Raw genomic sequence first — 13,690 nt, 5'->3', positions numbered from 1 at the left:
ATCCAGGAAGAACCACAGCGAACAACAGCACAACTGTCAAAAAAGTCGGTTCACAAACTCTCCAAGTCATCGATCGTTCTTATCTCCGGTCAAAGTGTTTGTGGATTATTGGTCATCCAGCTGGATTAATTCCTGGATTATATCAGACAAATTGAGGAGTTAGTCAATTCACATTTCTGGACAGTTTAGCTGCTGTTAGCATCAGTCTCTGTTAGCTTCAAGCTAAATGTACGTGGCTGGTTCTTCCTGCATTCTGGAGTCACTAAGAAGTGATGGAGGAGGGAGGAGCACCTCAGTGAGCTCAGGTGAGTACTTCAAAGGCAAAATACATTTTTTGGGAGAACTATCACATCATGCTGGGCTCCACTGCCTCTTCATTAGCTCCATATCTAAACAGTCTTTCCAGGGAACTTTTTCACCACATCTTGTTGCACGGTACCAGATTAGTGGAGCTAGAAAAATTATTCTGTATTTGACCAATAAACACAAGGAAGATATTGATAAAAGAATTACTTTTTGGGTGTTGGGTCATAGAACTTGTACTGGTCCATGATCTTCTCCTCTAGTTTCTCTTTCTGACGACGAAGAGCGTTGAGTTTATCACTGAGAGAGAGGGGAAAGACACGTGTAAATCTTCCAGTACGTCAGTTCTGCAAGTGGTTCTAGACTGTTCCGCGTGATGGGTGGTGTACACACACACGCTCTCTACATTAGTGGAGGTGGTGTTTGGTGGCATGTGGTTAGTTACATGTAGAGTTTCTGCTCCTGGTGATAGAGCTCTTTGCTCTCCATGCTTCTCTCCAGCAGCGTGTGGTTCTGCTGACTCAGCATGTTGATCTGACTCAGCAGGTGGTGGTTCTCCTCCTCGAGGTTCCCTTTCAGTCGACTCAGGAGCTGAACACAGACACATGCAGACACCAGTTGGATTGTGACAAACACTCCATCAAACTCAAGTGGTGTGTGAAAACTGCTCTTCATTATCTACAAGTCCAGTTTACCTCACAGTGGTTGCCTAGTTTGGTCAAGTTAAGATCCATGTTCTGGTGCTGCTCATTTAGCGAGTCATAGCGTGCCATCCACTGACTGGCATCCAACTGGGCAGAGCTAAATGAGCTCTTGAGATCATTCACACGGTGCTGAAGCCCCTGGTTCTGCTCAGATAGCTGGGATTGACTCTCCATCAGCCTACAGGGTGACACGGCAGGTGTTAGAAATCAAGACTCCAGTGGCTGATGAGACCTAAATTATTCCTAAAACCTGGAAATGAGTTCTCCAAGTAGAACGTCAGGTTCTCTCATCTCAGGTTCAGTTCTACATCAGATCCACCAGTAAACACCAGACCGGTGGATGGTGGAGGTTCAGTTCTACATCAGATCCACCAGTAAACACCAGACCGGTGGATGGTGGAGGTTCAGTTCTACATCAGATCCACCAGTAAACACCAGACCGGTGGATGGTGGAGGTTCAGTTCTACATCAGATCCACCAGTAAACACCAGACCGGTGGATGGTGGAGGTTCAGTTCTACATCAAATCCACCAGTAAACACCAGACCGGTGGATGGTGGAGGTTCAGTTCTACATCAGATCCACCAGTAAACACCAGACCGGTGGATGGTGGAGGTTCAGTTCTACATCAGACCCACCAGTAAACACCAGACCGGTGGATGGTGGAGGTTCAGTTCTACATCAGACCCACCAGTAAACACCAGACTGGTGGATGTTGGAGGTTCAGTTCTACATCAAATCCACCAGTAAACACCAGACCGGTGGATGGTGGAGGTTCAGTTCTACATCAGATCCACCAGTAAACACCAGACCGGTGGATGGTGGAGGTTCAGTTCTACATCAGATCCACCAGTAAACACCAGACCGGTGGATGGTGGAGGTTCAGTTCTACATCAGATCCACCAGTAAACACCAGACCGGTGGATGGTGGAGGTTCAGTTCTACATCAGATCCACCAGTAAACACCAGGCTGGTGGATGTTGGAGTGGTGGAGTCTTAAAAACCTGGGTTGCTAACAAGAGTCTAGAGGAGCCTACAGAGGTCATGGAGGTCATTACAGGTCATCAGGGGAAACACAAGAAGCCTGAAACTTAGTGGTGGTGAACTCGATATCATTTGACTGTGGTGTAGTTCTTTCATAGGCTAACGTTAGCTTTGTGGTAACTTCCTGGTTGGTGATCAGGTAAAGATGATCCCTGCAGTGCTCTAGAATCTTATCTGACTACTCTCCTCTGTGTTGATCTACCTGTCCACTTCTGATTTCAGCTGCAGATTCTCTTGTTGTAGCAGCCGATTCTTCTGGTGCTCCTGGCTAAGCTCCTCCTTCTCTTTCTGGCTACGCCCTTCTTGCTCCTCCAACTTCTCTTTCTGCTGCAACAAAACACAATACCTGCAGACAGATGGCACAACAGAGTTGTTATTCCCCCAGCAGGGTTTCTATACCCGATGCATACAGTCATTAAACACAGTCGTTGTTACCATGTGATATAAAATGTATCCACAACCAAAGCCACATAACAAAGAGGAGTTCAACAATCAGGATATTAATTCAGCCCGTACTGTGAAATTCAGGGTTGGTATGTTGCAAACTTACTTGCTGTGCATAGTCCTGTGTTCGCTCTCTAGTGCCCTCTGCTTGCTTTTCAGTGCTGTGTGCTGACTGATCAGCTGCTCAAACTCATGTGCTTGCCTCTCATGGACGCTCAGCAAGCGTTCGTGGTCACTGAGTACGCTCTCTCGCCCTCGCCACGCCTCCTCACGTTGTCGCTGCCATGATTCTACCTCAGTCTCCAAGGCAGTGACTTGGCCCTGCAGCACGGCATTTTGGGCCATGAGAGATGCACTCTGGGAAGACAGTGTGGAGTTCTCCACCTGACACAGAAGAGGAAAATATAACAATTAATCTCATTTCCATCTTCAGCTCAGTCTGACAAAACATAAAAGTGTACCTGTAGCTTTGCAGTCTGCGTATGTAAAGCTGAGTTCTGTTCCTGCAGTGTGGTGATGTGCTGCTGCAGCGCCACCATCTGGTTGTTTAGAGACATGTTCTGGTTCTCCATCTGTTTGAGCTGGTCCTTTAACAAAATGCTCTCTGTCTGCAGGGAGGCATTCTGGAGAGAACAGAGACAAGTGACATCATCAATGGTTACAAACATTCAGGAAGAGAAACCACACTCAACAGCTAGTAGTAGTAGTAGTAGTAGTAGTAGTAGTAGTAACTAAAATTTCACTCCAGCTAAATTAGCAGGGCTGTGAAGTAACACTAACTAAGCAATGTACTGCAATTTTCATTTCCACGGTACTGTATAAATATTGTATTGTAAAGTTTAGCTGTGAAAACAGTGTGTCGAGTGGAATGAAATAGTTTAGACACAAAGCTTTTGTTGAGTTGTCAGGGTAATATGATGTACCTGCAGTATCTATAGACCATCCAGGTAGTACACAGCAGGTTGTAGTTTCAGCTCTACATTTATTTCATTCAATTAAGTATCACAACATTCCAGAGTACCGTAATGTTCAGACAACTGAGCGCACCTGAATATAAGCCACACCAACTAAATTTTAAAAAAAGAAGAAAAAAAAGAAAATGTACATATATAGGCTGCACTTGTTTATAAGCTGCAGGGGTCACCATTGTAACATGAGATATTTGCACAGAAAGATTTTTAAAATTTTGGCTTAGTGGCTTTCAGCTGGATCTGCACGGTGGAAACACCTCGGCCGTCTGCTCCCTGTGTGTTCACCCAGTCTTCAAGAAGGTTTTCAAGTTTGGGTCATTTGCTTTTATAACCTCTGAAATCTTGTGTCGTCTTCTTGCATCGAGTCGGTTCTTCACGCTGCCGTCTCCAACATCTCCCCATTGATTCAATGATGCAGCAGCTCTATTTCCTTCTGCGACAGCCACATCGATCGCCTTTCACTTAAAAGCTGCACCACATGCATTTCTTTGTGTTTTCCATGACGTGGGTATGTGCATAATGCGCTTGATGACTGTTCAAAACCAAATCAAACTCGCATCTTCCTCAGTGCATTATCTCACTTCACTGTCTCGCTCTTGTGCTTCCTGCTAGAGTGCCCCCAGGAGGCTGTTTGAACCCTGCGGCTTAGATTTTTATGTTCTAAGCGTGTGAAAAAAGTAGCGGCTTATAGTCTGGAAATTACGGTAGTTCATTGAGTGGCAAAAAAGGAGTTCTACACAGTCTTCTGCACCAAAAGCAACACTTTCATTTTGTCTCTTGCAAGGCGACAGCGTGCTAATGCAGGATATCTAATGGGAACGCTACCGTTGTCACCGGAGGAGCTTGTTTGGCCAGCAACATTAGCACTCGTACACAGGCAGTCAAACACATGGCACTCTTGTAATTTAACACTGTGCCTGGTGGACAAACGCTTCTGCATGCTGCTGGTATTCCCACCTTTGCATGATATCACAGATTTGCGCTGATTGCATACAGCAGCATTTGCGTCATGTTTTGTGAAATGGAGCCAGACTTTAGGCCGCACCCTCCTCTCCATGATGCAGCTACAGATGGTAGATACAGGTGTGATGCTGCTGCCTCGTGTAGTCTGATCCGTCGCAGAGTGTGACACAATGTACCGTGACACAAAATTTCTGGAAAACCAGAAAACATCATATAGGGAAATGAGAGAATCGTTTTAAGAACTCATAATGTTGGAGGCGTACAATTCTGATGGAATTGGTTAGTTGGAACTGGTTCTGATTCAGAACCGGTTCTCAATTCCCAACCCTTATTGGGATATATTTTGAATCGTGAGGTCTGTCCCAACGCTACACCTGTAAATGAGTTTAATCAACCATCAAGTACGTCAGTGTGTAAATACGATCCACTGTGTGTACAATCATATTCATAGATTCAGGGTTTTGTAAAATTCTTACACTCTTCTCCACATCAATGAGATGGTCTTTGAGGCGGAGCAGCTCAGCAGTGGCTGAACTTTGACCACGAATGCCACCTGAGTGCTGCTGGGAGTTGTGGTTCTCTTCCTCTTGGGCAGACACCGTCTGATGAACCTGAAGCAGAAAAAAACACAACACACATCTTACCTACAGGTTCATACACATTTCTCCCAGTACTTTGCCCGAACCTTCGCATGACTAAGCCTGCCTGGTAGTTTGATACTGAAAACTTCACACACGTCTTGGTCAGTCATGGAAGGTGTTTTTAGACAGGAACAATCAACACTTACATTTTCATGATAAATGATACTTGGTGTAATCTTATCATACTGCATCATATCACCTTCTGTTCTTGATGAATAAACTGTTCACTTTTTAAATGATCTTATTTTTCTACCCCCATTGATCATTTGGTACCTTCATTTACAACAGATCAAGGAGAAATTTGCAGCTCCAGAGGAGAGAATGGTTCTTACAGCAGTGAGCTCAGCTCGTAGGGCAACATTGAGTACGTTACTCTCTTCCAGTTTCTTTTCTAGACTGGAGATTTTGTTCTCTTTAAGCTTCATCGTCTGTTGGACTGTTTCCTCCAAACGCGACTCCAACAGCCGGTACCTGCTGACATGAACACCCAACAGCAGTCAGTTCCTGTCGACATGTCTACATGCTGGCCTGGGGGTGGAACGGCACCGTCTGAAGCTACCTGTCCTCCAGTGAGTGCTCCTGCTGCAGCAGCTTCTCTCGGTTCAATCCAATCTTCTCCAGTTCTTCGTTGAGTCTTTCCAACTCGACACTCTGCTGCTGAACACTCAGCTTCTCAGACACCAACTCCTGCACACACAAAGCTTGGTGTTACATTAGAAAACTCTACACAGCTCATCAGGGGGAAGGACAGGTCAGGGTAGAAGACTGTCGGAGGAGCTGTTGTTAGCTTCCCACTCTCACCTCTCTTAGTGTAGCCAAAGTCCTCTTGTCAATGGTGGCCTGTTTCTGCAGCTCCTTGTTCTCCCTCTCCAGCTCCTTGGCTTTGGCTGTCACCTCCTTCAGCCTGGCCACTTCCTTGATCAGAGATACACTCTCCTTCTTCACTGCGGCCAGTTGCCTGGTCTTCTCCTCCAGCTCTGTCTCCTTCCCCTCCAGGAGTGTCCTGATCCTCCAGCTCTCCTTCTCCATGTGCTTCCTGCCTTTCTCTGACTGCTCAAGGTCTAATTGGATCTTCCTCCTCTCCATGTCTCCCTCTTCCCTTCTCCGCCGCTCCTCACTCAGTTCATCTAAGTCCTTCCTCAGTTCCTCCTCTCTGCTCTGCCTCTCCCTCCTCTCTCTCTCCACCTCTTCCCTCTCCTCTTTCATCTTCTCTTTTTCCTCTTCTATGCGATGCTTCTCCTGGCTCAGAGTAGCCACATTCATCTCCAGCCTCTCTGCCCTCTTCCTCTCCCCTTCTGCTTCCCCTCTAACCTCGTCAAGCCTCCTCTGCAGCTCTTGCACCTCTCTCTGCACCTCCTTATACTCTTCCTGTTGTTTGACGAGGAGGGCTGAGGAAGAGCGCAGGTTTTCCATGGAGCAGCGGAGGTCCAGGTTTTCCTTTGACAGCAGGTCCTTCTCTGCTTCGTGCCTTCTCAGTCGCTGGAGAGTCTGCTGGGTCTCCTCAGCTTCCCGCTTCAGTTTGAGCACCTCCTGCTCCAGGGAGGACACCTCCTTCTCCAGAGCCTCCGAGCGCTCGCTGCATGCACGCAGAGACGCCACCTGGAGGTCAAATACAGATGTAGGTCTGGTCCAGTAATTTTCCATGAAGTGTGATCATTAGCACTAGCACAAAATTACCTCTCTCTTTAAAGCGTCCCTGCTCCTCTCCATCTTAGCCACCTCCCGCTCTGCCTCCTCGCACCGCCCAGCCCTCTCCCTCAGCCTCTCTGCCTCCTCATCGGACAGTTTCAGTTGAGATTCCAAGCTGGCTAGTCGGGCGCCGTTGTCAGTGATGCTCTGGTGCAGTTGACGGTTCTCTGCCTCCACCTCGCGGACCCTCGCCTCGCTGTTAGACTGAGCACGCTCACGCAGCGACACCACCGCATCAGACAGGTGCTGCTTCTCACTCTGCAGTTCTGAGATCTGACAGGACAGAGCAATACTAGTGTCTGAGCAAAGATCATGACACAACCAAGAAGAAACCATTCTCTTAGTTGACTGACTAATCGATTGTATAACTGACCTGTCGATCCTTCTCTACTCGTAGAGCATGCATCTCTCTCTCCAGACTCTGTTTTTCCTTCAGTAGTTCTTCTCCAAGAGACTCCATGTCCTGGTTGGTCAGCCTCTCCTGGTCCAGCAAACCCTGGAGACGCTCCAACTAACAAACAAACAAACAGCACAAGTTACACGAAATAACACCTTTTTCATTGTAGTTTAGTTCTTCCTCTCAATGGCTTTCAAAGATCCAGGTGTGCTACCTTCTTGCTGAGGCCCTGGTTCTCCCGGTCCAGTTCCTGGGTATGGAGCTGCTGCTCCTGGAGGAGGTGGTTCTCCTCTTTCAGTCTCTCTATGGAGGTCTGCAGCTCCCGGTTTTCCTTCTCCAGCTTCAACACACGGCTGGACACACACTCATTCAGCTCATGGACCAACGACTTCCGAGCTGGCAGGAAAAAAAAAAAAAACACAAGTAATGTGGGCATCTTGATCTGTGAGGAGCAGAACAGAGGAGGATGAAGGAACAGAGGAGAAGAGTGTGTCATACTCTCAGTGTTCTCGTGGTTCTTGGACAGCTGCTCCAGCTCCCAGCCCAGATGAGCCGATTCATTCATACTTTGTTTCTGTCCGATCTCCAGCAGCATATTCTCCTCCACCAGCTCCTCCAGCCGCCGCCGCTCGTTATCCCGCTCCTGCACAACACGCACGCACGCGCGCGCGCGCACACGCGCACACACACACACACACACACACACACACACACACACACACACACACACACACACACACACAGAGTTTGGCCCCGCCCACCTGTATTCACTAATGTCTTTGATTTTAATTTATTTCCTGGGGTAATGTGATGGGATGATGTTACACATTTCCTCAATATTTATACTGAACAATATTATCACATCCAGAAGCTGCCTGCTTGTAGGTCTAGAAGACCACCGAACACTGACCCAAGCGGTCTCCTTGGTACCGCTGCTCTGGCCTGCCGCATTGTGGTGCATGTGTGAGTGTGACATTCATAGTGTGTGTATGAAACATCACTTTATATAAGCATGAGTGTGTATTGCTGCAGTGAAGATAATGATGTTTCTTCCACTGGACTTTCTGCGTCGCTGATGTTTTGTTCTGCTGTTTCAGAGGCCACTAACTACTACAAGACATCTGAGGCAGACGTGTCGTACCATCTCCAGGTCATGGATTTTAGCTCGTAGCAACAGGTTGTCTTTCTCCAGCGTGTGCAGTTTCTCACAGCGCCCTCTAGAGGCTGATAGCTGCTCCTCCAACAAAACCTTAGTTTCCATCAGAGTCAGGTTGTCCTCACGCAGCTCCTGACCACACACACACACACACACACACACACACACACACACACACACACACACACACACACACAAGGGAGGCTTTTATGGAACAAGTTCTGTGTCTGTTTTTTGTTCAGTGTTAGTGTTTTATTTTTTATTATTTATATTAAATTATAGTTTAGTTATAATAGTTCTTCAATCAGGTGGATATTTGTGCCAAATCTGCAGAAGTTGCTCCAAGGTGTCCGAATATATTGAGTTAAAGAATTAGGATGGATGGACAGACAGCCAGGGCACATGACCCCTGGGGGTCCATAGCTGTCACCGGCGCAGAGATATCAATTAGAAATATCTGATATTGACGGTGAGATGCATCGTGGCTCCTCTACCAGTCGCAGGTGTGAGTGTGGCGCAGGTGTGTACCTCCACTCTGGTCTTGTAGAAGTGAACATCGTTGAGTTTCTCTTTGCACCTGCTCAGTTCTGTCTCCAGTCGGTCAACCCGGGACGCTCGCTCCCTCAGGGAGTCCACCTCGTCTCGGTACACTCGCACCGATCGAGCCTCACAGGACAGAGACTGGTTCTGGACCGAACACACACACATTTATAAATCTTATCCCTTCTAAGCACCCTTGTGCCTCCCACACACTAGAAGACTGACAAAAGTTTAAGGAGAATTTGTAAAGACTCATGTGTGACAGCTTCTCAATTCCAAAGAAAATCTGCCAACAACTCACTGAGTTTCTCGTCTCTGAATGAGACTTTGCAAAGACGGAGGATCTTGGAGGGCCATTATTTACAAATCTACAACCTGATTCCTTTCGAGGTTACTGACTACCTCAGACGGATCAAATCAGGGAGTTATCTTATGGATAAATACTCCCTCTGATCTTAGATGCGCCTAACTCCCACACTCTTTTCCATCTTACAGACTTGTTAATATTGAGAAATCTACACAGTTTATTTCTGCCAATTAATTCAACTAGTTTACTGTATTTTCACCAGTTAAGCTGTTCAGAGAATGTGTTGTACATTTGTCACTTGAGCCGCTTGGTGGAGCTGGTGAGCGGGCCATGGTATAACCTCCAGGGAAGAAGAAGGGATTGCTATGGCAGTGGTAACTAAGGAGATAATATTGGATGGGCAGCAGACTACAAAAGTGTACATTTTTGAGAAATAAAGTCCTTACAATTAAAATAACATTTGGCCGCAATGGGAGCCTTGAGACCTCTGCGTTGGTCTGACCGCTGCACCCCCACAAGCTAGTTAGCGCCTGGGCTCCGACGCAGTTTTGTTGACTTTCTTTGTGAACTCATAAAGTGGTGGCAGATCCCAAGCAAATCATTGAGGATGTCTTAATAACTAGCGACCACATGAGAGGACAAGTCATCCCGTCATCCTTGATCGCTCCACAACTCTTAACAGCCACTCTTCCTTTTCCATGGTCCAAGAGTTCCATTTCACAAAAATAATAAAAGCTCTCCCTTTCTTTGTTATTTTTCATCTCTGATAAAGTTCTTAATGCTGAGCTGACCTCTTGTTTCAGTCTCTGTAACTCCTGATCCAGACGCTCCACTTCATGTTTTGAATCCATCAGCTGCTCTGTCTTCTCTTCCCTACACACACACACACACACACACACACACACACACACACACACACACACACACACACACACACACACACACACACACACACACACATGCGCGCGCATGCTAAGTCAATGCTACAATCATGTACAATCAGCCCTGGTCACATCTACATAAGTAGACAGTAACTGAAGAGCTTGACAGCGATGCGGCTACAGCAGAGTGGCTCTGTGTTACTATAGTTATATACAAGAATCTGGAGTACACTAATTAGCTGCTGTTGTGGGTGTTGTGAGTTCAATTCCAAATATGTGACTACACTGCAGATTTATCAGAAGTAGACGGTGTAATCAGCTGGACTGGTTGTCTCAAGACTCCCAGCTGCTGCTTGTATCACCACACCTGAATGTTTGTGTGGACATTCATGACAGCAGACAAAATGAGATGAATGGATGTATTATTTTCACTCTGCATGTAATAAAGTAGTGGCAGCAGAAGTGGAGGACTCACAGCTCTTGTCTGTATCGGCGAAGCTTGGCCTTGGTGTCTGCCAGCTCCACAGACAAGTGCTGCTTCTCTTCTTTGGTCAGCCCACTGGCGTTCAAGGCCGATCCTCCGTTATTCACCTCTACACCTCCAGATATCTGTCCTCGCTCCTGGCTCCTCAGGTGTCCATCTTGAGGCTGCAGACTGGACAGGTAATCCCTCTCCTGGGTCAGATCCACAATCATCTGGAGAGCAAAAGTGTGTTATCTTGTTTGTAATACAAAGACATTTCGACACGAGAAGTTTGTCATCACAAGAAACCAGTTAGGGCTGATCTAGTATTCATCATGTCTGACCCTTGATCAGCTCATCTGATAGCAGTGTGATAGTCTGAGACACAGTCAAGACACTGTCGTTTGCCCCATGAAATGCAGAGTCTGTGGTGCATGACTTTTAAAGGCAGCCATGAACATCAACACCCCTCGTTCAAAATAAAAGCCTGACAGAGCTTCAAACGACAGAGATGGAGAGAAGCTCCCACATGTTGGATGTGTGACTGCGACAAACCCTGTGTTTAAGTCTCGTACCTCACTGGCTTTGTCTCTCTGGTCAATCAGCTGCCGCAGAGATGTGGCCATGCTGCGTGACAAAGGCTCCAGCTCTTCCTGTGCAAGCCCCGCCCCTTCCCCCAACCATGACAGGTCAAGAACGTTCAGCTGGTTGTGAGTCACCTGCATTGAACATACGGATCACACACAATGACAAAATTCTAACAGTTACAGTCATAGTTGTATAAATTCTACGAGCCATGCAGTGGCTACATTCACAGAACTTCTGGAGATTTTCAGGAAATACGAATAAACTCTTCATGATCACGTCATCATAACAGTGAGTTCAGTCTGCAGGTCGATACGTCTGAAACCTTTGGATCTCATCAGGAGCTTAAAATAACAAACAAGTTAGAACAACACTCAACTGCACAGCCAGTATTGAGGCTAACGCAACGCCAGAGGTTAACAAAGAGGTTAGCCAGAGTGGTGACAGTCATGAGCAACAAGGCCCTGAAATGATGCTGCCGCGTTGATGAAAGTAAACACAAGGAGTCATTTCAGATGAGAATGGACTCTCAGCGAATGCAGGAGGCGCTTCATGCTGCCGGAGGACCAAACCACACATGATGTGAGTGTGAAGTATAAATGGAACATTTCTAGGAGCTTGTGGTCAGGGGTCATTCATCGCTGTACCAGAACATGACTTTTCCATTCCTTGAAGGCCAAATTTCCAACAAAACATTCTCTGAAAAATCGATGTACTTTGGGCTTAATGTAAGAAGCAACTAGAATGATTCGGGGAAAAAGCTGGAAGTCAATTGCAGACACTGATGCAACATGTTTATTGATACATCAACAGATGAACTGCTGCTGTCATCACTTGGTTCTGATTAAAAGAAGCTCTTTGGTTTGATTCAAAATAAACATTTATTTGTCTTTAAAAGGATCTGAGGAATGATTTTGCAGCATGAAGTGCATCATGAAACAAAGATGAAACCCCATCGGTCAGCAACACTGCTGCAGAGAACACAGAGGGTCACGGAAGCAGAGCCGTCTCGTTTGCTTGTTTTTAATCATGGCAGCAGCACCTGAGTGGATCAGCATGCCTAACTGGTATGGCTGGGACTGAGAGTCATGATCAACCCAGTTCCTTTAAAATGTCACCATCTCACCAGGTTCATCAGCTTCTCCTCAGTGAATGCTGATCCCACCTGTGGTTCTGTGACTGCAGGTGAGGAGCGTTCAGCAGGAAAGTCTACCTGATGACATGAGCCGTCTTTCTCTACTGACCCCCCACCACTAGCGTTCACAGCAGCTAAGCTAACTAGCAGCCAGCAGTCTGGTGCAGGTCTGGAGGAGAGAAGGGGGTCTACCTGCTGGTCTGGATCTGAACAGGAAGGACTACAGGAGGATTTCCCAGAGAGGAGGCATGTTCCTTTAACATTAATCCCAAGTCCTAGACATTCACCTCCATCCCCTGCTTTATTCTTTCCAGTCTTGTTATTGTGCTCCACTGACCTCCTGGATGTGAGAGACAATGGCCGCCTGCGTCTGAATGTCCAGCAGTTTGATCTTCTCGATCATCTCCTCCTTACGCTCACACTGAGTAAACACACACACACACACACACACCCATTAAATCTGTGTTAAAGCAACAGACATTTGATCCTTAAATGAAGAGGACAATGGGAAATGTAGTTGACAAATGTTTAACTCTCACTGGAGAGAAGAAAGATTGATGTTGCCGACAGTGTTTCCTTGTGGCTCTATCCAACCCTCCTCCCTCTGTTTTTCCATTCATTACCACCTCATAGCCATCCTGAACCAGTAGAACCAGTACAGGGAGGGAAGATGTGTGTTTGTGTGTGTGTGTGTGTGTGGGGGGGGGGGGGGGCAAAGACGGAAACATTAGGAAGGATCAAGAGGAGTGGAGACGATAGCACTGGCACAGGAAAGCAGAACACAGGTCAGATGTTAAAGTGACTGTGGGTTCAACGTCATTAGAGACACAGAAAACACCTGCACCCCAACCTCCCCCAGGACCCGCCCCTCCCCATTATCCCTGCAGGTGCCCCAATTAACCGTTCCCCTGCCACACCTGGCTGATCCCATTTTCTGTGTATTGCATCATAATTCTTAAGGCTGCTACTAAAGGAAGGCACTGATTTGTGGTTATTTTTGATCCCGCAGTTCCACCCGGCCATGTGACCCGCCGCCACGGTAACCAGCTGTGCTCAGACATGCAAAACTTATCACACACACACTTCCTGTTGAATACTGGGTGGTAAAGCAAACGGCTGTGTTTGGATGTGTGGGTGGGAATGAGTGTTACCTGGACAGCACAGCCAAGGATCAGCAACAGAAGTCTTTTCAGCTCCTCCATGCTCTTAGCTGGGGGGGGCAACAGACAGACGTTTAGTTCTCCAGAGTCCACAAATATTTCAGATACAAACAAAAATGAACCTTTGACTGTCATATCTGTATATTTTTCAAGCAATTATGCTCAAACTCACCTTTTCTACATATCAAACTACTATTTGATTAACTGTACATGAGTTCACCGTCACAGAGAGAAAAATTCAGCAATACTTTGTACCTAGCTCAACAGCTAGCATGAGCAGGGTGCTCACATCCTCGTGCTCAGCTGCT

The 13,690-nt window shown here is 46.8% G+C and overlaps 1 protein-coding gene across 4 annotated transcripts in view; it reads right to left on the bottom strand.

The window, feature by feature from the left end:
• ccdc88c (coiled-coil and HOOK domain protein 88C) overlaps positions 1-13,690 on the bottom strand; it is a 35,840-nt gene that overhangs the window by 10,614 nt on the left and 11,536 nt on the right. For 3 of the 4 annotated variants that reach the window (XM_086183774.1, XM_086183773.1, XM_086183771.1), the window contains exons 5-25: positions 13,374-13,432; positions 12,560-12,643; positions 11,078-11,221; positions 10,515-10,735; positions 9,950-10,031; positions 8,840-8,998; positions 8,297-8,443; positions 7,654-7,798; positions 7,370-7,551; positions 7,132-7,269; positions 6,747-7,031; positions 5,871-6,668; positions 5,629-5,756; positions 5,402-5,543; positions 4,905-5,039; positions 2,956-3,117; positions 2,601-2,878; positions 2,253-2,396; positions 999-1,185; positions 749-894; positions 514-603 (exon numbers count right to left, since the gene is read on the bottom strand). In XM_086183774.1, the coding sequence (XP_086039900.1) occupies positions 514-603; positions 749-894; positions 999-1,185; positions 2,253-2,396; positions 2,601-2,878; positions 2,956-3,117; positions 4,905-5,039; positions 5,402-5,543; positions 5,629-5,756; positions 5,871-6,668; positions 6,747-7,031; positions 7,132-7,269; positions 7,370-7,551; positions 7,654-7,798; positions 8,297-8,443; positions 8,840-8,998; positions 9,950-10,031; positions 10,515-10,735; positions 11,078-11,221; positions 12,560-12,643; positions 13,374-13,432 (3,856 nt within the window). The remainder of the gene's footprint in view (positions 1-513; positions 604-748; positions 895-998; positions 1,186-2,252; positions 2,397-2,600; positions 2,879-2,955; positions 3,118-4,904; positions 5,040-5,401; positions 5,544-5,628; positions 5,757-5,870; positions 6,669-6,746; positions 7,032-7,131; positions 7,270-7,369; positions 7,552-7,653; positions 7,799-8,296; positions 8,444-8,839; positions 8,999-9,949; positions 10,032-10,514; positions 10,736-11,077; positions 11,222-12,559; positions 12,644-13,373; positions 13,433-13,690) is intronic. The other variant, XM_086183772.1, reaches the window with a different exon arrangement.

The sequence above is a fragment of the Aulostomus chinensis genome, chromosome 17 (genome assembly GCF_037954235.1).
Source record: "Aulostomus chinensis isolate RoL2024-O1b breed Wild chromosome 17, RoL_Achi_v1.0, whole genome shotgun sequence".
NCBI lineage: Eukaryota > Metazoa > Chordata > Actinopteri > Syngnathiformes > Aulostomidae > Aulostomus > Aulostomus chinensis.
Note: the sequence above shows the minus strand (reverse complement) of the source record. Positions and strands in the feature narration are given on the sequence as shown.